The sequence below is a fragment of the Melanotaenia boesemani genome, chromosome 13 (assembly GCF_017639745.1).
Source record: "Melanotaenia boesemani isolate fMelBoe1 chromosome 13, fMelBoe1.pri, whole genome shotgun sequence".
Taxonomy (NCBI): domain Eukaryota; kingdom Metazoa; phylum Chordata; class Actinopteri; order Atheriniformes; family Melanotaeniidae; genus Melanotaenia; species Melanotaenia boesemani.
The window spans coordinates 1,181,515-1,208,049 of record NC_055694.1 but is presented as its reverse complement, the minus strand read 5'-3'; the positions used below and the strand labels follow the sequence as shown (position 1 = coordinate 1,208,049).

Genomic DNA, 26,535 nt, shown 5'->3' with positions numbered 1-26,535 from the left:
GAGAAAGCATAGACCAAGGTTTCCCTTGCCCGGACGTGGGTCACCGAGGCCCCCCTCTGGAGCCAGGCCTGGAAGTCGGGCACAGCCCGAAAGGATGACGTGGGCCTCCCCTCCCGTGGGATCACCACCTGCAGGAACGGCCATAGGGGTCGGGTGCAGTGTGAGCTGGGCGGCTGCCAGAGGCGGGAACCCTCGCGGTCTGATCCTCGACTGCAAAAGCTAGCTCTAGGGACGTGGAATGTCACCTCTGTGGCGGGGAAGGAGCCTGAGCTGGTGCACGAAGTTGAACAGTTATAGATATAGTTGGACTCACCTCGATGCACGGCTTGGGCTCTGGAACCACTGTCCTTGGAAGGAGCTGGACCCTCTTTCATTCTGGAGTTGCTCCCGGTGAGAGGCGCCGAGCAGATGTGGGCCTGCTCATTGCCCCCCGACTTGGCGCCTGTATGTTGGGGTTGGACGAAAGGGTAGCCTCCCTCCGCCTTCAGGTGGGGGGACGGGTCCTGACTGTTGTTTGTGCTTATGCACCAAATAGCAGTTCAGAGTACCCACCCTTTTTGGAGTCCTTGGAGGGGGTGTTGGAGAGCACTCCTTCCGGGGACTCCCTCGTTTTGCTGGGGGACTTCAGTGCTCACGTTGGCAATGACAGACCTGGAGGGGCGTGATTGGGAGGAACGGCCTCCTAATCTAAATCCGAGTGGTGTTTTGTTGTTGGACTTCTGTGCTCATCATGGACTGTCCATAACGAACACCTTGTTCAGACATAAGAGTGTCCACATGTGCACTTGGCACCAGGACACTCTAGGCTGGGTTATGTGTGACATGACTGTGTGATGGTGAGTGTTTGTGGGTACGGCACAGGGGAGGGTGTGAGTGTGGGGTTATATGGGGTGCAGATTGGAGTAGGTGGAGGGTGGGGGGCGGGGGTAGAGGGTGCCCTGGTTTCTGGGGTGTGCGGCTGGAACATTGGGGTGGGTGCTGGCCAACGCTGGGAGGTTGTCTGGGGGGGGCTGGTCCTCCTAGGCATGTATCGGGTCCTATGCCATTGGGGGGTGGGGGGGCCGACTTTGGGCTCCTTGGGCCCAGGGCCCTTCGCTTGGGCTGCCCTGGATGGCCGGTCCCTGGTGGGGAGCAGCCTCTGCCGATCTTGGCCCACTGGGACCTGTACCCCAAGACTGTGGGGCGCTCTTGCTGGGGCTCTCCTCTGCCACCCTTCGGGTGGGGCTGGAGTCGGCTTCGTGGTGGGGTAGCTTGGGTTGGTGCTCCGGGGCTGCTGCTGAGGACCAGTTCTCTGGGCTGCCCTGGTCTGCCTCTGCCCTCCGTAGAGGCGTGGTCGCATTTGCACAATCTCACTCACCACTCTTCATCACTGATCACTCCTCTTCCTCATCCTCTGCATGCTGACACAGTCACTGAGTTGTCCAGTGGGTTTTTACACTAAGAGATAATTCTTCTTTTTATTTTTTCTGTGAGTTTGTATCTGGTTATTGTTATGCTACTTTCATGATATGTCTTTTTGATTTGGTTATTATTTAAAAACTCTTAATGACTAGCAGCTCTATTTTTTTGTAAAAGTTGTAGGAAATGTTCTGGTGTGTTCATGTACAGGTGTTAACAGTTTGTTGTCTGGTGATGGTGTGGATTGAAGGGTCGTTTCCTTCTGTCTGTGATCTTTTTGTCTCCTTTCTTCTTTCCCTTTTGCTGTTTTTGCTATTTTCCATCTTTTTCTGTCCCCTCCGGTCAGGTCCAGCAAGATTACATAGATTCTGTGATTCAAAGTAAATAAATAAATAAATGAATCAGATTATCAAGAGGAGCCTTACCCATAGCTCTCCCCTTGGTAGAGCAGCTCATTAAATCTTTGACCAGATAATGTCCATATGTTGATTCATGTCTTTATGGAGGTTAGTTTGGTTTTTGTCCTCTGTTCCATCCTCAGTTACTTTAACATTTGCAGTGATGTGTCGATCTCTGATGAGGATCGTTGACACAGAATTACAGAGAAATAATAATTTCTTTTCAGGTTTGTCATTTCAGAGCGGAAACCTGCAAAATACCAAAAAGCGGTTAAATCACAGGAAATGTTGACGGAAAACCCCTGAAATACCCCTGAAACTCCTCAGTCTTGAAAGTGTTGTAAGGAAAAGGAACGTTTCGGGGTGAAGATTTCCCGAGCCAAATATTTGTGGAATGTGCTGTAAATATGGTGGTTCAGTCTGCAGGACATCACAGCTGCAACATTCCTGCTTCACGTCCAGAGATGCAGATGGTAAACTGACAGCAGAGGAATTCACAACGGCCTTCACACACTGCATTGGCCTGGAAAACATCACACTCCTCCACCAAACCAACACGCTGACCTCAGCACTTACTTATCAGCTGAGGCTCCGCCCCCCACGCCGTGTTTGAACAAAGCTGAACACACAAAGCATGATCTGGTTTTCCTGCTTAGCTCCGTTCTCTCTGGATCATGTTTACCCCGTCCTGCTGGGTCCGTTTGTTTCTTCCGATTCCCTGCTGCTCAAAGGCAGTCAGAATTCCCACAGCACCTGAAGTACACTCACATTTACTTCACTGTCTCAGCTTGTAGGAAAAAAACTGGATGCAAGAAGCAGTTTATAATGAAAACCATGAAGACGCCAACTCATCTTAATCCAGTTTCTGGTCTCCAGCTGGACCAGACCAGTAAACTAACAGGATAATAACTGACAGAAAAATGTTTTACTACAAAGAAGTACACCATCAAGAATATTACATTTAATGATCTATGATCCTCTTAGAAAACTTTTTGAACCTGAAATTTCTAGAAAAATAATTTACTTTTCTTCAAAAAAAAAAAAAAAAAAAAAAAAAAATATATATATACATATATATATATATATATATATACATTGATAAATTAGATGACTTTTAACATTTTTAATATAAAAAAAATTAAAAAAATTTTATATTCATTATTTTTTTTATTGATTTTTATATTCATTTTTTTTTTAATTGATTTTTATATTATATTTATGTTGCATATTTATTCATTAACACATTTATTCCAGCTTCCAGATGAGCATGGATCTATAAAACCTATAAACATTTAATTCCAGGAATCTGGTAGTGAAAAATCCTGTATTCCACGTGATGATCAGGGTAACTTTCCCACATCTAAAAGTTTTTTTTAAATGTACATACGTGTACATTTCCACATGTGTGAAGTAATGCTGACCACCTCAAATGATTTACCTCATCATACAAACTAAAATCAAATGTATTAAGTCAGAAAGACAGAAAAGATGGAACAAGTTCTCCTCCTGCTTTTTGTAGATTTAAACAGAAAATAAAATGTGACGGGAAGGAGCGACAACATTAAACACCCATGTTCGTGCTTTTTACATGAAAACACCAACGTTCCTGCTTTCTACATTAAAACACCAACTTTCCTGCTTTCTACATGAAAACACCAACGTTCCTGCTTTCTACATGAAAACACCAACGTTCCTGCTTTCTACATGAAAACACCAACGTTCCTGCGTTCTACATGAAAACACCAACGTTCCTGCTTTCTACATGAAAACACCAATGTTCCTGCTTTCTACATGAAAACACCAACGTTCCTGCTTTCTACATGAAAACACCAACGTTCCTGCTTTCTACATTAAAACACCAACGTTCCTGCTTTCTACATGAAAACACCAACGTTCCTGCTTTCTACATGAAAACATCAATGTTCCTGCTTTCTACATGAAAACACCAACGTTCCTGCTTTCTACATGAAAACATCAACGTTCCTGCTTTCTACATGAAAACACCAACGTTCCTGCTTTCTACATGAAAACACCAACGTTCCTGCTTTCTACATGAAAACATCAACGTTCCTGCTTTCTACATGAAAACACCAACGTTCCTGCTTTCTACATGAAAACACCAACGTTCCTGCTTTCTACATGAAAACACCAACGTTCCTGCTTTCTACATGAAAACACCAACATTCCTGCATTCTACATGAAAACACCAACGTTCCTGCTTTCTACATGAAAACACCAACATTCCTGCATTCTACATGAAAACACCAACGTTCCTGCTTTCTACTTGAAAACACCAACGTTCCTGCTTTCTACATGAAAACATCAACGTTCCTGCTTTCTACATGAAAACACCAACGTTCCTGCTTTCTACATGAAAACACCAACGTTCCTGCTTTCTACATGAAAACATCAATGTTCCTGCTTTCTACATGAAAACACCAACGTTCCTGCTTTCTACATGAAAACATCAACGTTCCTGCTTTCTACATGAAAACACCAACGTTCCTGCTTTCTACATGAAAACATCAACGTTCCTGCTTTCAACATGAAAACACCAGTGTTCCTGCTTTCTACATGAAAACACCAACATTCCTGCATTCTACATGAAAACACCAACGTTCCTGCTTTCTACATGAAAACACCAACATTCCTGCATTCTACATGAAAACACCAACATTCCTGCTTTCTACATGAAAACACCAACGTTCCTGCTTTCAACATGAAAACACCAACGTTCCTGCTTTCTACATTATAACACCAACGTTCCTGCTTTCTACATGAAAACACCAACGTTCCTGCTTTCAACATGAAAACACCAATGTTCCTGCTTTCTACATGAAAACACCAATGTTCCTGCTTTCTACATTAAAACACCAACTTTCCTGCTTTCTACATTATAACACCAACGTTCCTGCTTTCTACATGAAAACACCAATGTTCCTGCTTTCTACATGAAAACACCAATGTTCCTGCTTTCTACATGAAAACACCAACGTTCCTGCTTTCTACATGAAAACACCAACGTTCCTGCTTTCTACATTAAAACACCAACGTTCCTGCTTTCTACATGAAAACACCAACATTCCTGCTTTCTACATGAAAACACCAGTGTTCCTGCTTTCTACATGAAAACACCAATGTTCCTGCTTTCCACATTAAAACACCAACAGTCCTGCTTTCTACATGAAAACACCAACGTTCCTGCTTTCTACATGAAAACACCAATGTTCCTGCTTTCTACATGAAAACACCAACGTTCCTGCTTTCTACATGAAAACACCAACGTTCCTGCTTTCTACATGAAAACACCAACGTTCCTGCTTTCTACATTAAAACACCAACGTTCCTGCTTTCTACATGAAAACACCAACGTTCCTGCTTTCTACATGAAAACACCAACGTTCCTGCTTTCAACATGAAAACACCAACGTTCCTGCTTTCTACATTATAACACCAACGTTCCTGCTTTCTACATGAAAACACCAACGTTCCTGCTTTCAACATGAAAACACCAATGTTCCTGCTTTCTACATTAAAACACCAATGTTCCTGCTTTCTACATTAAAACACCAACTTTCCTGCTTTCTACATTATAACACCAACGTTCCTGCTTTCTACATGAAAACACCAACATTCCTGCATTCTACATGAAAACACCAACATTCCTGCTTTCTACATGAAAACACCAACGTTCCTGCTTTCAACATGAAAACACCAACGTTCCTGCTTTCTACATTATAACACCAACGTTCCTGCTTTCTACATGAAAACACCAACGTTCCTGCTTTCTACATTATAACACCAACGTTCCTGCTTTCTACATGAAAACACCAACGTTCCTGCATTCTACATGAAAACACCAACATTCCTGCTTTCTACATGAAAACACCAACGTTCCTGCTTTCAACATGAAAACACCAACATTCCTGCTTTCTACATTATAACACCAACGTTCCTGCTTTCTACATGAAAACACCAACGTTCCTGCTTTCAACATGAAAACACCAATGTTCCTGCTTTCTACATTAAAACACCGATGTTCCTGCTTTCTACATTAAAACACCAACTTTCCTGCTTTCTACATTATAACACCAACGTTCCTGCTTTCTACATGAAAACACCAATGTTCCTGCTTTCTACATGAAAACACCAATGTTCCTGCTTTCTACATGAAAACACCAACGTTCCTGCTTTCTACATGAAAACACCAACGTTACTGCTTTCTACATGAAAACACCAACGTTCCTGCTTTCTACATGAAAACACCAATGTTCCTGCTTTCCACATTAAAACACCAACATTCCTGCTTTCTACATGAAAACACCAACGTTCCTGCTTTCTACATGAAAACACCAATGTTCCTGCTTTCTACATGAAAACACCAACGTTCCTGCTTTCTACATGAAAACACCAACGTTCCTGCTTTCTACATGAAAACACCAACGTTCCTGCTTTCTACATGAAAACACCAACGTTCCTGCTTTCTACATGAAAACACCAACGTTCCTGCTTTCAACATGAAAACACCAACGTTCCTGCTTTCTACATTATAACACCAACGTTCCTGCTTTCTACATGAAAACACCAACGTTCCTGCTTTCAACATGAAAACACCAATGTTCCTGCTTTCTACATTAAAACACCAATGTTCCTGCTTTCTACATCAAAACACCAACTTTCCTGCTTTCTACATTATAACACCAACGTTCCTGCTTTCTACATGAAAACACCAATGTTCCTGCTTTCTACATGAAAACACCAACGTTCCTGCTTTCTACATGAAAACACCAACGTTCCTGCTTTCTACATGAAAACACCAACGTTCCTGCTTTCTACATTAAAACACCAACGTTCCTGCTTTCTACATGAAAACACCAACGTTCCTGCTTTCTATATGAAAACACCAACGTTCCTGCTTTCTACATGAAAACACCAATGTTCCTGCTTTCTACATGAAAACACCAATGTTCCTGCTTTCTACATGAAAACACCAACGTTCCTGCTTTCTACATGAAAACACCAACGTTCCTGCTTTCTACATTAAAACACCAACGTTCCTGCTTTCTACATGAAAACACCAATGTTCCTGCATTCTACATGAAAACACCAACATTCCTGCTTTCTACATGAAAACACCAACGTTCCTGCTTTCAACATGAAAACACCAACGTTCCTGCTTTCTACATTATAACACCAACGTTCCTGCTTTCTACATGAAAACACCAACGTTCCTGCTTTCAACATGAAAACACCAATGTTCCTGCTTTCTACATTAAAACACCAATGTTCCTGCTTTCTACATTAAAACACCAACTTTCCTGCTTTCTACATTATAACACCAACGTTCCTGCTTTCTACATGAAAACACCAATGTTCCTGCTTTCTACATGAAAACACCAATGTTCCTGCTTTCTACATGAAAACACCAACGTTCCTGCTTTCTACATGAAAACACCAACGTTCCTGCTTTCTACATTAAAACACCAACGTTCCTGCTTTCTACATGAAAACACCAACGTTCCTGCTTTCTATATGAAAACACCAACATTCCTGCTTTCTACATGAAAACACCAGCGTTCCTGCTTTCTACATGAAAACACCAATGTTCCTGCTTTCCACATTAAAACACCAACGTTCCTGCTTTCTACATGAAAACACCAACGTTCCTGCTTTCTACATGAAAACACCAACGTTCCTGCTTTCTACATGAAAACACCAACGTTCCTGCTTTCTACATGAAAACACCAACGTTCCTGCTTTCTACATGAAAACATCAACGTTCCTGCTTTCTACATTAAAACACCAACGTTCCTGCTTTCTACATGAAAACATCAACGTTCCTGCTTTCTACATGAAAACACCAACGTTCCTGCTTTCTACATGAAAACACCAACGTTCCTGCTTTCTACATGAAAACACCAACGTTCCTGCTTTCTACATGAAAACACCAACGTTCCTGCTTTCTACATGAAAACACCAACGTTCCTGCTTTCTACATGAAAACACCAACTTTCCTGCTTTCTACATGAAAACACCAACGTTCCTGCTTTCTACATGAAAACACCAACTTCCTGCTTTCTACATGAAAACACCAACGTTCCTGCTTTCTACATGAAAACACCAACGTTCCTGCTTTCTACATTAAAACACCAACGTTCCTGCTTTCTACATGAAAACACCAACGTTCCTGCTTTCTACATGAAAACATCAACGTTCCTGCTTTCTACATGAAAACACCAACGTTCCTGCTTTCTACATGAAAACATCAACGTTCCTGCTTTCTACATGAAAACACCAACGTTCCTGCTTTCTACATGAAAACATCAACGTTCCTGCTTTCTACATGAAAACACCAACGTTCCTGCTTTCTACATGAAAACACCAACGTTCCTGCTTTCTACATGAAAACATCAACGTTCCTGCTTTCTACATGAAAACACCAACGTTCCTGCTTTCTACATTAAAACACCAACGTTCCTGCTTTCTACATGAAAACACCAACGTTCCTGCTTTCTACATGAAAACATCAACGTTCCTGCTTTCTACATGAAAACACCAACGTTCCTGCTTTCTACATGAAAACACCAACGTTCCTGCTTTCTACATGAAAACACCAACGTTCCTGCTTTCTACATGAAAACACCAACGTTCCTGCTTTCTACATTAAAACACCAACGTTCCTGCTTTCTACATGAAAACACCAACGTTCCTGCTTTCTACATGAAAACATCAACGTTCCTGCTTTCTACATGAAAACACCAACGTTCCTGCTTTCTACATGAAAACATCAACGTTCCTGCTTTCTACATGAAAACACCAACGTTCCTGCTTTCTACTTGAAAACACCAATGTTCCTGCTTTCTACATGAAAACATCAACGTTCCTGCTTTCTACATGAAAACACCAACGTTCCTGCTTTCTACATGAAAACACCAACGTTCCTGCTTTCTACATTAAAACACCAACGTTCCTGCTTTCTACATGAAAACACCAACGTTCCTGCTTTCTACATGAAAACACCAACTTCCTGCTTTCTACATGAAAACATCAACCTTCCTGCTTTCTACATGAAAACACCAACGTTCCTGCTTTCTACATGAAAACATCAACGTTCCTGCTTTCTACATGAAAACACCAACGTTCCTGCTTTCTACATGAAAACACCAACGTTCCTGCTTTCTACATGAAAACATCAACGTTCCTGCTTTCTACATGAAAACACCAACGTTCCTGCTTTCTACATGAAACCACCAACGTTCCTGCTTTCTACATGAAAACACCAACGTTCCTGCTTTTTTATGTGAAAACACCAACGTTCCTGCTTTTTTATATGGAAACACCAACGTTCCTGCTTTTTTATATGAAAACACCAACGTCCTTGCTTGCAGGAGCAGAAACAAAGATTACGTGTCTTTATTCTGACTTCTCTGCAGTCCATAAGTTTATATCTGGAAGTTTTCTTCTTGTTCCTCCTGATTCTTTTTTGGGTTCATCTGGTTTTGTCTTGGTTTAGCTGGTTCTTTCTGGTTTTATCTGGGTTCACCTTCTTCTGTCTGATTTGTCTGTTTCCTCCTGGTGCTGTTTGGTTCTGTCTGGTTTATCAGGTTGATCTTACCTGAGACTTGGCGTCTGCGGTGATAAGTCTTAACCCCTGAATTCATGTACAAACACAAAATAATTTCAGGGGGAAAAAAATCTGGAAAAAAATAATAAAAAGAGAAAGACCATAACAAAAAATGTAAAAAATTTTAATTAAATTATTGATAAATGTTAAATAAATAACATAAAATAAATACGAAAATTAAAGTGAATAAAAGCTAAAAAAAAATAACTAGAATAACTTTGAAGTTAAACGCAGATTTCCAACAGCAGACATCATGGGGTTAAACCTCGAGGGTCTCAGAACAACAGGAAACATCTGGATGGTTCTGTCCAGGTTTTCCTTGAACTGGGCCGGTTGCAACCGGCTGCTCGTGGTTTCAGGTGGTCACGTGACTTCTGCTCTGTGGGAGCTGAAGCTCCTTTGTTTGTGGAGTGTTTCCAGGTTTTGTTCTTGGGGAATTAGAGATTAGTTCGTCTGAGGCAGAAAATCTTTCTGGGAATTTTTGCCCTGGCTGGTCTGGATTGCGATTTTTAGGACATGAATGATTTTCCTCCAGCTGGCTCTGAGGTCCAGAAGCAGGTCTTGTTTAAAGCTCAGCTTGAGTTCTGGTGGATCCAGGTCTCTGATGTTTAGATGATCGGCTTGGTAAACTCTGACATTAATCCAAGTGGAAGTCATTGTGGCTGAAAAGTGGCTGATCTGAGATCAGTACACTGAGCCATTTTAACCTCTTCATCACAGAGCCCCCTGTTCAGGTTCCAGCATGACCTTTTGGGTCAGGATGGGTCATTTAGATTGGTACCCCAACAGAAGGGTCCCATCAAAGGAGGACGGGTCAGTTCAGATATTAGGATACCCTTTCCATACGTGTGTGGAAATACAATAAAATGTGTCCTGCCCCGCACCCGTTAGTGGAAACGGGTCTATACTGCCCTGCTAAAGTTTGCTAAACAAAGTCAAACTTTCATGCGAAGGTTGGACTGTAGGAACAGAAGATGTTGCTTCTCCAGCAGCTTCAATAATTAATCAGCATCATCGATCATTTATAGGTCCTGATCTCTTTCTGAGTTGAACCATTTTCTGACAGTTTTTATGGCTCTGTTCAGACAGTAAATGCATCAGAGCCGTTGCCATAGTTACAGATGGGATGTGTTTGTCCACCTCTGCAGCCGCCTCCCTGATGTCCCACCGCTTTGTGACGGTGCGGCGTGGCAGCCCAGCGGCACGCAGTGGCCAGATCCAGCCCGGAGACCAGCTGGAGGCGGTGGAGGGTCGGCCTGTTTCCGGTCTGCAGCATAGAGACCTGGCCCAGATCCTGAGGAGGGCAGGGAACACGCTGAGGCTGAACATCACCCCCCGACAGCGTACAGTAACACACACACAGTATAAACACACACCAACATGGTTAACATGTTTCCTCATTTCCTTTCCTTGTCTTCTCAGAACCGTCCTCCATCTCAGAAGGAGCCAACCTCAACATCGATGGTTGCCTGATCAAAGGGTCCAGAGGGAGGTCAAAGGTTAGTACCAGAACCAGACCTAGAAGTACTGTCTGCAGACTCGATGGTTCTGACTGCTGTTTGTTCTGTCTGTTTGTCAGGAGGAGTCCAGGTTCTACAGCGTGGAGCTGGAACGAGGTCCAACTGGTTTTGGCTTCTCTTTGAGGGGGGGCAGCGAGTACAACATGGGACTGTATGTTCTGGGTCTCATGGAAGGGGGGCCGGCCCAACGCAGCAACAAGATCCAGGTGAGCATGAACACACTGTCAACTCCTGTCTCAGATGAATGTGGATAATTCATCTGTAAATTCCAGTGAACTAGCCACAGGAAGTTAAACCAGGTGGAAAATCTCCTGATGCTAAGGTGAGCAGGTCTGCAGGTATCAGAACTGAACCTGGACCTGAACCATCATGTCAAGACACCAGGTGGTAAACAGGCTGTAACCAGTTGGTAACCAGGTGGTAACTAGGTCATAATCAGGTGGTAACCAGATTCTAACTAGGTGGTAATTAGATGGAAACAAAGTGGTAACTTTGTAATAACCTGGTGATAATTTGATGGTCACCAGGTGGCAATAGAGTATTAACCAGGCATTAACCAAGTAGTAACTTAGTAGAAACCAAGTGGAAACAAGGTTGCAACCAGGTACCCACCAGATGGTAATTAAGTGGGAACTTGGTCAAAATCAGCTGGTAACTATGTAGTAATTTAGTAATCCATTTTTTCAGAACGGTGGATCTCGTAACCCCGGTTGTTCAAAGCAAAACAGGATGGGATCACCCTGATCCAAAATCCCATTTTTCAGGATCACGTAATCCACATTTCCAGCATGTAGATCAGTGTTTGCTGCCGGCCATGTGAAGTACAGCCGTAATGTAATATGTGCATGTATTGTCCTGCTAACATGACGTGTTAATGATGCACCGTGTGGAGGTACCGGACCAACCTGTCATTCTGTCAGAATGACGGACGCAAACGTTAGAAATGTATTTTTTTTACAGGTTTTTTACTGATCATGCAGTGATGAATAACAGGACAACTGAATATTTTATTTTGTGTTTGTTATTGGATCTGTTTGGGGGTTTATTTCATGGGGACATGATAATGTCATGTTTTCATCTTTACTTTTTTTTACCGTTTTATTTTACTACTCTGAAAGGCTTAAAAGCAGCCTGTCCCTATGTTAACTACTTTATCACTGGAACGGTTAAGTCAGGTGTAAAATACAAATATGAGCATATTTACCGAATAAAGAGTTTTATTATTTGATCGGCTGTTAGGTTGTACCGCAGTTTCTTTCTGAAATCTGCCTGGTAATCCTGCCCTCTGTTGGGATCAGGACAATCCTGTTTTTGTGGATCAAAGTTTTCTGGATTCTATCCAAAAGTTCTGAACAACCCAAACTGAGGGTTTTATTTGGATAACAACCAGGATTGGAATACGTGATCCAAGTGGATTTTGGAATCCGGATTTCCGTTTTGAACAATGCATTTTCAAGATTTGATCCAATCCGATAACCGAAATCCGCTAGGATTACATTTGAACAACCGGGACCATATGATAACTAGTTAGTAACCATGTAGTTACTAGGTAGTAAATACATGGTAGCTAGGTGGTAACCAAGTAGTAACTGGGTCATAACCTGATGGTAACTATGTAGTGAGCAGGTAGTAACTAGGTAGTTACCACTTGGTAACTAGATGGTAACTCGGTTGTAACCAATTGTAAACAAGTGTCTTAAGAAGGTGATAATTAGATCGTCAACAGGTGGTAACTAGGTGGTAACTTAATGAAAACCACGTGGTAGCTAAGTGGTAGCCAGGTGTTAATCAGGTGGTCACCAGGTGGCAACTAAGTGGTAAGTCAGGTAGGTAGTAACCAAGTGGAAACTAGATTGCAACCAGTTGGTAACCAGTTGGTAACTGGCATGGCTCAGTGGGTAGAGCGGTCGTCTTGTAACCCGAAGGTTGCTGGTTCGATCCTCAGCCTGTTGAGCTCATGTTGAGGTGTCCCCGAGCAAGACACTAAACCTCAAATACTCCTGATGGGTCGTGGTTGAGCGCCTTGCATGGCAGCTTCCGACATCAGTGTGTGAATGTGTGTGTGAATGAGTGAATCTGAGTTAAAGCGCTATATAAATACAGACCATTTACCATGTAACAAGGTGGTAACTAGGCAGTAACTAAGTGGTAAATAGGTGGTAACCAGAGGCCTCATGTACAAAGACTTGTTTGGATTTCCTAACAACATGACGTACGCTCAAATCCAGAAAATGTAACATTAAAGCATGTTTTCTTTGTACATCCCAACCAACGTGGAATAGAGCGCACGTGTTATGGGTTAATTACCTGACTCCTCTCTGTTCACGCCCCCATTTCAGTCATTTTTTTTTATACATTTATTAAACCAGGAAGTCCCCTTGAGATTCAGAATCTCTTTTACAAGAGAGACCTGGCCAAAGTAACAGCCAAATACAGTTTACAAATACATAAAAATTAAACAAAATAAACACATCAAGATTTAGAACAACTATTTAAAAACACAGTGAGCCTCTCAAGAAAAACAAACACATGTCTCCTTTACCACACTCTTTATGATTGCCTTAAATTTATCCACTGAAAAAAAAATTATTCCAATTTAAGATCTCTTTGTAAATTGTTCCATGTCCATGGTGCAGAATAGGAAAAGGCTGTTTTCCCCAACTCTGTGAGCGACCGGGGAACAGTGAAAAGCAAGCGATTCGAAGAGCGGAGCCGGTAACTCCCAGAACTGACACAGAGTAGGTCACAAAGATATCCTGGAAGTTTTCCCAATATTGCTTTATAGATGAAAAAATACCAGTGATGTTTTCTGAGAGTGGTTAGTGATGTCCAACCGACCAGATCATAAAGAGTGCAGTGGTGAGTGAGGGATTTTGCATTTGTTATAAATCGTAATGATGCATGATACACTGAATCGAATTTATGCAAAATTGATCAAGGTATCACCATAATCAATCACAGACAGAAAAGTAGCATTCACGAGTTTTTTCTTTGCGCTGAAAGTAAAGCAAGATCTATGTCTAAAATAAAAACCAACCTTCACTTTGAGCTTTTTGATTAAAGTGGTGATGTGTACACTAAATGTAAGCTTATCATCAATCCATATACCCAAGTACTTGTATGATGGAACCCTCTCAATGAGTTTCCCATCTGAGGTAGAGATGTTATAATCACCTAATGGGGATCGGGCTTTTGAGAAGACCATAAATTTTGTTTTCTGAACATTTAAAATCAATTTCAAGTTCAGAAGTGCAATTTCTAAAGACTGAAATGCAGCCTGAAGATCTTGTACAGCCCCTACGATGGATGGAGCATAGGTGTAAATGACTGTATCATCAGCATATAGATGTATTTTTGATTTAATATCTTTACCCAAATCATTTATGAAAATAGTGAACAGAATAGGCCCCAGAATAGATCCCTGTGGAACACCTTTCACTATGTTAAGGAATTCAGATTCATGGCCTTCTACAAAAACACACTGGGAACGATCTGTAAGATAATTTTGAAACCATTTTGTGGTATTACAACTAAAACCAATTGATCTTAATTTGTCAATAAGCAATCCATGGTTATATTTTGGACTTGGTTTGCTGCTCTGGTGTAATTCCTACAGATTCTATAGCCCATCACATTCCCTTCTCTGATCATAAATTAATCTCCTTCAAAATAAGTGTGTCTCTCTACAAAACCCACCCTCCCTGTTTAATTTCCTTCAGGAAAATCAAGGATATTAATCTTGACACACTGTCTTCTGCCATAAATAACCTCCCAACTCTCTGCAATGTTTCCACTCCTGATAATTTAGTTTCTCAATACAATGAAAACCTCAACAACCTTCTAAACATCTTCGCTCCACTGAAACACAGATGCGTTTCCTTCCCCCTCTCTGCTCCATGGTTCATTCCTGCCCTGCGCCAACTTAAAGCCGAAGGACGCCGGCTTGAACAACTTTCCAAAAAAACTGGACTCACCATTCATAAGGACATGTACAATAGCCACATTCTTCTATATAAGGACTGTATTGCTTCAGCAAAATCCACAAACTATTCAGGTTTAATCTGTTCTAATGAAGGAAATTCCAAATCTCTCTTTTCACTGTTCAATAATATCACAAAACCTCCGGACATGTTCCCTCCTCATCTTCACTCAGCTGACTTTTGCAATTCCCTTTTGTCCTTCTTTACCTCAAAAATCTCAAATATCCATCAACAGCTTGCCACTGTAGGAGCTGCTGTCTCCATCACAGACCCTCAACCTCCATTTCTTTCTATCCCACACCCGTTCTCAGATTTCACTCTTCCATCCCCATCTGATGTTTCTGAACTGATTCAGAAATCCAAACCTTCCACCTGCCTGCTCGACCCTCTTCCTACAGTCCTAGTCAAAGCTTGTCTCCCTTCACTGGTTCCTCACATCACTGCCGTCATTCATTCCTCCCTCAACACCGGACATGTTCCACTAGCCTTCAAGACTGCTGCTGTCACTCCGATCATCAAAAAACCTGGTGCTGATCCATCTGACTTCAATAACCTTCGTCCCATTTCCAATCTTCCCTTCATCTCCAAAATTCTGGAAAAGGTTGTCGCCTCTCAGCTCCACAAACACCTCACTAATAATAACCTTTACAAACAATTCCAGTCTGGCTTCCGTCCTTTTCACAGCACAGAATCTGCTCTGTTAAAAATCACCAACAACCTGCTGATGGCGGCTGACTCTGGTCTTTTCAATCCTTATCCTCTTAGATCTCAATGCAGCATTCAACACCATCTCACACAGCATCCTCCTAAACAGACTGGCAACCCTTGGTGTTTCTCATACTCCTCTCACTTGGTTTTCCTCCTATCTCTCCAACCTCACACAGTTTATTCAACTCAAGGTCCAAACTTCAGAGTCACTCCCTGTCTCGGCCGGTGTACCCCAGGGATCAGTCCTGGGCCCCTTTCTGTTCATCACTTCTCCCCCTTAGCTATATTTTCTGTAAACATAATATCAACTTCCATTCCTATGCAGATGACACCCAGCTCTACATCTCCTCCAAACCACACTCCTCTCTTCCACCTTCCTCTCTCTCTGACTGTCTCCAGGAAATCAAAGCATGGTTCTCCTCCAATTTTCTCAAACTCAACAGCAGTAAAACTGAAGTTCTACTTGTCAGTACGTCCTCCACTCTAACCAAATCTCACAGTTTCTCCATCAACATTGACAGTTCTACCATTTCCCCCTCCCCTCAGGTCAAGAGTCTCGGCGTCATTCTCGACAGCACTCGCCCACCTCGACAGCACATCAGTAGCATTACTCGGTCTGCTTACTTCCACCTTCATAATATCAATCGTCTGCGCTCATCACTCACTCCACATGCTGCTGCAATCCTTATCCATAGTCTTGTCACATCCCGCATTGACTACTGTAACTCACTCCTCTTCGGTCTTCCCAATAAATCACTTCAGAAACTGCAGCTTCTCCAGAACTCTGCTGCTCGTATCCTGACTCGCACCTCTTCCTTTAAACATATTTCCCCTGTACTTCAACATCTCCACTGGCTCCCAATAAAATACAGAATTAACTATAAGTTACTGGTCCTCACTTTCAAAGGTATTCACCATCTGGCCCCTCCTTATCTGTCTGATCTTCTCCATATTGCCCCTCCCTCCCTCCCTTCCGTGCTCTCAGGTCATCCTCCTCCATTCACCTTACTGTTCCCTCTGCCCGTCTCTCTACCATGGGGAGCAGAGCCTTCAGTCGTTCCCCAGCTCTGGAACTCACTTCCATCCGAGATTCGGAACATCAGCTCTCATTCACGTCTGCACTCAAAACCCACCTGTTTAAACTGGCATACTCCCTATAACTCTTGTAAACTCACTGTTTTGTGTAATTTTATCTGCTTTTAACTCTTATGTAATTTCTATTTTTATTGACTTTTTATTTATTTTTCCTTTTGTGTACGGTGACCTTGAGTGTTTGAAAGGCGCCAAGAAATAAAATTTATTATTTTTATTATTATTATTATTATTATTATTATTATTATTATTATTATTATTATTATTATATTATAACTGAGTCAAATGCCTTAGAGAGATCCACAAATAAGGCTGCACAGTGCTGTTTTTTATCTAAGGCTCCAATTATGTCATTTATTACAACTGTGGCAGCAGTGACAGTGCTATGACCAGCTCTAAAACCAGACTGGAAATTATTTAAAATATTTTTATCAGCCAAGAATTGTTTCATCTGTAAATTTACACAAGACTCAAGGATCTTAGCCAGAACTGCAAGTTTAGAAATTGGACGATAATTGTTCAAATCTGCAGGATCGCCACCTTTAAATAAACGGAAAATTTTGGCTGATTTCCAATTTTTAGGTATGGTATTAGAGCAGAGACTCAAATTAAAAATATGAGTGATGGGCTTAGCAATAATATCAGCTGCAGCTGGATCCAGTGTATCTGGACTTGATACATGAACTTGAGAAACAGAGACAGGTTTAAAATCAAACAGCTCCGTATTTCTATATTCTACTGAGTTGGCTGGACTTGAGACAGGTGTATTTACATTTTTGTGATCAAATAAAGATCCAGCATGAATAAAGTGTTTGTTAAACTGATTGACCATAACATCTTTGTCTTTTATTTTGTCTAAGCCAACAAAAATTTCTTTTGGGAGGATTGAGGCCATGTCTGTACCAGACAGGGATTTAATCAATTTCCAAAATTTTGCAGGGTTTTTTTGATTTTCTGTAACTGATTTTAAATAGAATTCAGATTTGGATTTTCGGATCATTAAAGTACACTTATTTCTTAGAGTTCTAAATGCTGTCCAATCTTGAGAGGAATTTGAAAATCTAGCCTGCACCCACAATTTATTCCTCAAACAAATTTGCTTTTTAAGAATGTCTGAAAACCATGGATTTTCCCTACCACTGACCCGAAACTGGTGCATGTTTGTTAGTAATAGTAAGAAAAATTGATTGGAAATGTTGCCATGCCAATTCAACATCAGAAATCAGAGAAACTCTACTGAGATCACTTTGGTATAGGTCACGCAGAAAAGCCTGCTGTTCAAAGTTTTTAAAGTGTTTTTTAAAATAAGACGGAGATTGGAGATTTTAGTATTTCTGACACAAGCAATTTGAATGCAATATTTAAATGAGCCCACACCTGAGATTCCCCTCTCTGCACGATCAGACAGTTACAAGAGAATGAATGCGCCAGGGAAAAAATGGAATTTCATGGAGTGGAGGCGCATAAAAAAGTGCTCTGTGGAACGTTGTCCTCCGGCATAAGAAGCCGAGGGCGGAGTGGGAGAGGCTGTCAGAGAAGAACACACAAGTTAAAAAGAAGTGGTCCGGCATCAAGGTGGATGTGAAGCAGAGCATGGCTGCCCACCGCTCTCCCAGCGGTGGTGGGAGCACACTTCGGCGACTCTGATTACCTCCTTCATATTTTTATTATTTTTATTGTAATCTTATTTTCTTTAGTCTTTATATGTCAGTTCCGAACCTTGACAAGGAGATAGAGGGAAAAAAAGGTAGAAAAGGACAGGATTAAAATGTATAAATAACAGTTGCCAAGGCTGCCTTAAACACACCACAAAAAAAAGCTATATAAACTACCACAGTCCTACATGATACATAAAGAAAACAGGATAATGGTGATATGAAAAAGTACAGTAGTCATCAAACGTACCTGCAGAGAAACATACCAACACACAAACATCAGCAACATCTAGTAGAAGCAGATGGAGAGACGAGCACGTTTGTGAGCATGCACGTGTCAACGTATGTGTGTGGCCATTCAACAAGGAAGAAGTGTGTGCTTGCAAGGGGACCGTGATCACACCGCACCCCGAAGCATCAGCGGGGGACGGGGGGAGCCCGAGGCCCCAAAGGCCCAGCAGGTCCACAGAGCACCAAGCCCAGGACGGCCACAGCAGACAGAGCAGCGGCCCCCTCTCAGACCAGAGCAGAGGGGCCCCCAGACCGGAGCCCCCCGACGGGGCAGGGGCACCGGGCAGCACAGGGCGGCGGTGACCCCACAGGCCCAAGGGCCACCCATTCCTCCCAGCAGAGCCCCACCCAGGAACCTGACAGGGCCCGACCGCTCCAGGCAAAACCACCGTCGGCCACGCCAACCCAACACCAAGGCTAGGCACCCCAGGGACAATAACATGTCCGCAGGTCCCCCCCAGGCAGGCACCGAACCTCCACCCCCCGCAGCCCCGAGCGCGTCCCAGGACACAAGGGCATAAGAGGACCCCACCCCCCTGCTCCTCCGCCTGAGTTGTGTGTGCATGAGTGTGGGCTATTTATACTGCAATTAAATACTGGAAGAAGCCATGAGATGGTGGTGAGTCCTACTGCTGCCAGGCAGCAGGACCCCCTCAGGGCTCCCTCGGTGTGTGTGAGTGTTATGTGTGTAGTCCATTTCTGTTAAATATGGTAATGTCTAACATTTAAATAAAATCGGGGGTAGAGAGGTCACAAAGGGAGGGGATGTAGGAAGGGCCACCTTGGTGGCTCCTGTTCGCCCATCCACAGCCCATGTGACCGTCCCCTCAGGCTCTAAATGTATATTGGTGTCTAAGTTGTGATTAAAATCTAGTGGAGCAGGCAGTTGCAGGGGTCCACCGAGGGATCCCGCAATGGGAACCCCCCCCAGCCAAACCCACCGACTCCACCCACCCCACAGAGCCCTATGTCGCAGCCACGGACCTCCAGCATCTCTGGCGCCAGAAGGCTGCGTCCTCACCCTGCTGTGCTGGAGTCACAAGAAGACATAGTTAGAGCAATAGGTGACGTCAATGATCACCTAGCTCAGCTGATAGGAGTCCTCACAAGTATCGGTGAAGCAATAAAGGCATTGGTTAATCCTGCACCTTTGCCTCTTTTACATGGCTGAACTCAAATGCAGCGCACCTTCTCAGGACTGTACAGTGGCATACCTCCAGTCCCATCCAGACAGCGCTACTGTCCCTGCAGCAGACCGATTGTCCTCAACGACTGACCGAGTGCAGGAATGGAGGTTACTGTACCTTTGCTCTTGGTCAGTCTGAGGGTTGGTTAGCGGGGTCAGCCCGGGAAACCATGGTCACCCGGGGTCAATTTCAAGCAAAGTAAAGTGAATTTACAGTTTTGTGTCGTCAATTTATACACTCTGCAGAATTGCGTGGACATCGGGGACAGTTCCCCTGGACTGGCAGACTGGGGTGGTGGCCCCCTCTTCAAGAAGGGGCACCTGGAGGGTGTGCTCCAACTACAGGGGTATCACACTCCTCAGCCTCCCTGGTAAGGTCTATTCAGGGGTGCTGGAGAGGAGGGTCCGTCGGATAGTCGAACCTCGGATTGAGGAGGAGCAGTGTGGTTTTCGTCCCAGTCGTGGAACAGTGGACCAGCTCTACACCCTCTTCAGGGTCTTGGAGGGGGCATGGGGGTTTGCTAAACCAATCTACATGTGCTTTGTGGGATTGGAGAAGGCATTCGACTATGTCCCCCGGGGACTCTTGTGGGGGGTACTCTGGAGTATGGAGTGCCGGACCTGCTTGTACGAGCTGTCCGGTCCCTGTACGACCGGTGCCAGAGTTTGGTCCACATTGCCGGCAGTAAATCAGAATTGTTTCCAGTGTGGGTTGGACTCCGCCAAGGCTGCCCTTTGTCACCGATTCTGTTCATAACCTTTATGAGTAGAGCCGCTGCTCCTCCACATCGAGAGGAGCCAGATGAGGTGGTTCGGCCATCTGGTTAGGATTCCTCCTGGACGCCTCCCTGGTGAGGTGTTCCAGGCACGTCCCACCGGAAAGAGGCCCCGGGGAAGACCCAGGACATGCTGGAGGACTACATCTCTCGGCTGGCCTGGGAACGCCTCGGGATCCCCCTGGATGAGGTGGTAAATGAGGCCGGGGAGAGGGAAGTCTGGGTTTCCCTGCTTAGGCAGCTGCCCCCGCGACCCGACTCCGGATAAGTGGAAGAAAATGGATGGATGGATGGATGGATGGATGGATAATTTACCTACCCTATTACATGAATCACACACTGTTCAGGTGCGTCAGGGAAAAGGTGAGGCTGCTTTATACAACTTACACATCATGCACGGGGTTATTACCCAGAGTTCTTTGCACATAGAGATGATCAGGGCTTGTTAGAAAGATCTGAAGCTTTACTTTAGCTGGCAAAAATAAACATAAATGATATTGTGAAGACAAGGTAGATTGTGGGGCGTATGCTTAACGCGCGTCACAGGGATTCATTTTAGGACAATGACAGGAATATTTTTCCTCCCCCAGAAGCCGCCAATCAGCCACAGAGCCGGCTTGTAGCCTGTTCCCAACTAGACTAATACTCGGGATGGATGAGTGATGCGGTGAACCAGGCCGCCTTGCCACCGTGCTGGTTAAATTTAATCACATATGATCTGAATATCGATCAAATAAAAATGTTTCCTGTTGACCTGCTGATTCATCATGTGCTTTTTAGCCGTGTGCAGTCGGTAGATTTGAGTACATCAGGAAAACTGGCCGTTGCTGTGAAGTGTGCTTTAATGTTGACCTGTTCAGCTGCCTTGTGGGAATGTGATGTGCCGGCTGACGTGGATAATTCTGGCTGGCATGGCTCGGCTCAGAGTGGACTGGCATAGTCCGAAACGATCTGCCGGCTCCCTCTGGAACGCCCCAGCAGCTATAGAAATGTGTGTACGCCAGCCATGAAGTTGGCGTGAGGCGATGCACGTTTCCACGGTCATTTCCCTCTACATACATCTGAACATGACAAAGAGCACCAGCCACATTTTTGTGTGTATGCACCCTGTGTACATGAGACCTCTGGTGTTTACCTGTGTTTCAGGTGTCTGACCAGCTGGTGGAGATAAACAGCGACAGTACAGCAGGAATGACCCACAGTCAGGCGGTGGAGCAGATCCGGAGAGGAGGACATCGGATCCACCTGGTCCTGAAGAAGGGAAACGGATACGTTCCAGACTACGGTGAGACATGACACACAGGTGATACACACACCTGTCAGACCTCTGCTTACACTCCTACTCTGGCCTCCAACTTCCTGCTTCAACAGTCACAGTTTGAACCTGGTTGTCATGGTGATTCCCGCCAGTCAGACGAGTAACACTCCTGATGACCTGATTAAGACGTAGACGCAGCTTCATGATTACACAGATTTTCTTCTCAGATTAAAAAAAAATTGGTGATCGTGGACATGATTGAAAACAAAATGTCTACGGAGGTTCATTTATCCAGGTAGATTTTTAAAACATAAAGACAATATGTTTTTAGAAGAATGAAAGTAAAACATCACTGAACTTTATACTATTGATTCTGTAGAAAAATCCCCCAAATTCATCAAAAGAGAAGTCCCAATTCCTGAGCTGGTTTCTGCTTCTGTTCGACCTTTATGCTGACTGGGATTAAAACCTGCTACAGACTGGTTTATACTGGGATTAAAAGCTGTTACAGACTGGTTTATACTGGGATTAAAAGCTGTTACAGACTGGTTTATACTGGGATTAAAAGCTGTTACAGACTGGTTTATACTGGGATTAAAAGGTGCTACAGACTGGTTTATACTGGGATTAAAAGCTTTTACAGACTGGTTTATATTGGGATTAAAAGCTGCTACAGACTGGTTTATACTGGGACTAATAGCTGCTACAGACTGGTTTATATTGGGATTAAAAGCTGCTACATACTGGTTTATACTGGGATTAATAGCTGCTACAGACTGGTTTATACTGGGATTAAAAGCTGCTACAGACTGGTTTATACTGGGATTAAAAGCTGCTACATACTGGTTTATACTGGGATTAATAGCTGCTACAGACTGGTTTATACTGGGATTTAAAGCTGTTACAGACTGGTTTATACTGGGATTAAAAGCTGCTACAGACTGGTTTATACTGGGATTAATAGCTGCTACAGACTGGTTCATACTGGGATTAAAAGCTGCTACAGACTGGTTATATTGGGATTAAAAGCTGCTACAGACTGGTTTATACTGGGATTAAAAGCTGCTACAGACTGGTTTATACTGGGATTAAAAGCTGTTACAGACTGGTTTATACTGGGATTAAAAACTGCTACAGACTGGTTTATACTGGGATTAAAAGCCGCTACAGACTGGTTTATACTGGGATTAAAAGCTGTTACAGACTGGTTTATACTGGGATTAAAAGCTGCTACAGACTGGTTTATATTAGGATTAAAAGCTGCTACAGACTGGTTTATACTGGGATTAAAAGCTGCTACAGAGTGGTTTATACTGGGATTAATAGCTGCTACAGACTGGTTTATACTGGGATTAAAAGCTGCTACAGACTGGTTTATATTGGGATTAAAAGCTACTACAGACTGGTTTATACTGGGATTAAGAGCTGCTACACACTGGTTTATACTGGGATTAAAAGCTGCTACAGACTGGTTTATACTGGGATTAAAAGCCGCTACAGACTGGTTTATACTGGGATTAAAAGCCGTTACAGACTGGTTTATACTGGGATTAAAAGCTGCTACAGACTGTTTTATACTGGGATTAAAGGCTGCTATAGACTGGTTCATACTGGGATTAAAAGCTTTTACAGACTGGTTTATATTGGGATTAAAAGCTGCTACAGACTAGTTTATACTGGGATTAATAGCTGCTACAGACTGGTTTATAGTGGGATTAAAAGTTGCTACAGACTGGTTTATATTGGGATTAAAAGCTACTACAGACTGGTTTATACTGGGATTACACGCTGCTACAGACTGGTTTATACTGGGATTAAAAGCTGCTACAGACTGGTTTATACTGGGATTTAAAGCTGCTACAGACTGGTTTATACTGGGATGAAAAGCTGCTACAGACTGGTTTATACTGGGATTAAAAGCTGTTACAGACTGGTTTATACTGGGATTAAAAGCTGCTACAGACTGGTTCATACTGGGATTAAAAGCTGCTACAGACTGGTTTATACTGTGATTAAAAGCTGCTACAGACTGGTTTATACTGGGATTAAAAGCTGTTACAGACTGGTTTATACTGGGATTAAAAGCTGCTACAGACTGGCTTATACTGGGATTAAAAACTGCTACAGACTGGTTTATACTGGGATTTAAAGCTGCTACAGACTGGTTTATACTGGGATTAAAAGCTGCTACAGACTGGTTAATACTGGGATTAAAAGCTGTTACAGACTGGTTTATACTGGGATTAAAAGCTGCTACAGACTGGTTCATACTGGGATTAAAAGCTGCTACAGACTGGTTTATACTGGGATTAAAAACTGCTACAGACTGGTTTATACTGGGATTTAAAGCTGCTACAGACTGGTTTATACTGGGATGAAAAGCTGCTACAGACTGGTTTATACTGGGATTAAAAGCTGTTACAGACTGGTTTATACTGGGATTAAAAGCTGCTACAGACTGGTTCATACTGGGATTAAAAGCTGCTACAGACTGGTTTATACTGGGATTAAAAGCTGCTACAGACTGGTTTATACTGGGATTAAGAGCTGCTACACACTGGTTTATACTGGGATTAAAAGCTACTACACACTGGTTTATACTGGGATAAAAGCTGCTACAGACTGGTTTATACTGGGATTGAAAGCTGTTACAGACTGGTTTATACTGGGATTAAAAGCTGCTACACACCGGTTCATACTGGGATTAAAAGCTGCTACAGACTGGTTTATACTGGGATTAAAAGCTGTTACAGACTGGTTTATACTGGGATTAAAAGCTGTTACAGACTGGTTTATACTGGGATTAAAAGCTGTTACAGACTGGTTTATACTGGGATTAAAAGCTGCTACAGACTGGCTTATACTGGGATTAAAAACTGCTACAGACTGGTTTATACTGGGATTTAAAGCTGCTACAGACTGGTTTATACTGGGATTAAAAAGCTGCTACACACTGATTAATACTGGGATTAAAAGCTGTTACACACTGGTTTATACTGGAATTAAAAGCTGCTACAGACTGGTTCATACTGGGATTAAAAGCTGCTACAGACTGGTTTATACTGGGATTAAATGCTGCTACAGACTGGTTTATACTGGGATTAAAGCTGCTACAGACTGGTTTATACTGGGATGAAAAGCTGCTACAGACTGGTTTATACTGGGATTAAAAGCTGTTACAGACTGGTTTATACTGGGATTAAAAGCTGCTACAGACTGGTTCATACTGGGATTAAAAGCTGCTACAGACTGGTTTATACTGGGATTAAAAGCTGCTACAGACTGGTTTATACTGGGATTAAGAGCTGCTACACACTGGTTTATACTGGGATTAAAAGCTACTACACACTGGTTTATACTGGGATAAAAGCTGCTACAGACTGGTTTATACTGGGATTGAAAGCTGTTACAGACTGGTTTATACTGGGATTAAAAGCTGCTACACACCGGTTCATACTGGGATTAAAAGCTGCTACAGACCGGTTTATACTGGGATTAAAAGCTGTTACAGACTGGTTTATACTGGGATTAAAAGCCGTTACAGACTGGTGTATACAGAGATTAAAAGCCGCTACAGACTGGTTTATACTGGGATTAAAAGCTGTTACAGACTGGTTTATACAGGGATTAAAAGCCGCTACAGACTGGTTTATACTAGGATTAAAAGCCGCAACAGAGTGGTTTATACAGGGATTAAAAGCCGCTACAGACTGGTTTATACTGGGATTAAAAGCCGCTACAGACTGGCTTATACTGGGATTAAAAGCTGCTACAGACTGGTTTATACTGGGATTAAAAGCTGTTACAAACTGGTTTATACTGGGATTAAAAGCTGTTACAGACTGGTTTATACTGGGATTAAAAGCTGCTATAGACTGGTTTATACTGGGATTAAAGGCTGTTACAGACTGGTTTATATTGGGATTAAAAGCTGCTACAGACTGGTTTACATTGGGATTAAAAGCTGCTACAGACTGGTTTATACTGGGATTAATAGCTGCTACAGACTGGTTTATATTGGGATTAAAAGCTGCTACAGACTGGTTTACATTGGGATTAAAAGCTACTACAGACTGGTTTATACTGGGATTAAAAGCTGCTACAGACTGGTTTACATTGGGATTAAAAGCTGCTACAGACTGGTTTATACTGGGATTAAAAGCTGCTACACAATTGGTTTATACTGGGATTAAAAGCTGCTACAGACTGGTTTATACTGGGATTAAAAGCTGCTACATACTGGTTTATACTGGGATTAAAAGCTGTTACATACTGGTTTATACTGGGATTAAAAGCTGCTACAGAGTGGTGTATACTGGGATTAATAGCTGCTACAGACTGGTTTATACTGGGATTAAAAGCTGTTACAGACTGGTTTATACTGGGATTAAAAGCTGCTACAGACTGGTTTATACTGGGATTAAGAGCTGCTACACACTGGTTTATACTGGGATTAAAAGCTACTACACACTGGTTTATACTGGGATAAAAGCTGCTACAGACTGGTTTATACTGGGATTGAAAGCTGTTACAGACTGGTTTATACTGGGATTAAAAGCTGCTACACACCGGTTCATACTGGGATTAAAAGCTGCTACAGACTGGTTTATACTGGGATTAAAAGCTGTTACAGACTGGTTTATACTGGG

General features: G+C 42.8%; 1 protein-coding gene across 1 annotated transcript in view; it reads left to right on the top strand.

Moving 5' to 3' along the window:
• Positions 1-21,924, top strand: part of magixa (MAGI family member, X-linked a) — a 70,940-nt gene extending 49,016 nt beyond the window's left edge. Inside the window, exons 17-20 of the mRNA XM_042003872.1 lie at positions 10,569-10,763; positions 10,843-10,919; positions 11,000-11,146; positions 21,775-21,924. Of these exons, the coding sequence (XP_041859806.1) occupies positions 10,569-10,763; positions 10,843-10,919; positions 11,000-11,146; positions 21,775-21,924 (569 nt within the window). The remainder of the gene's footprint in view (positions 1-10,568; positions 10,764-10,842; positions 10,920-10,999; positions 11,147-21,774) is intronic.
• The last annotated feature ends 4,611 nt before the right edge of the window (positions 21,925-26,535 follow it).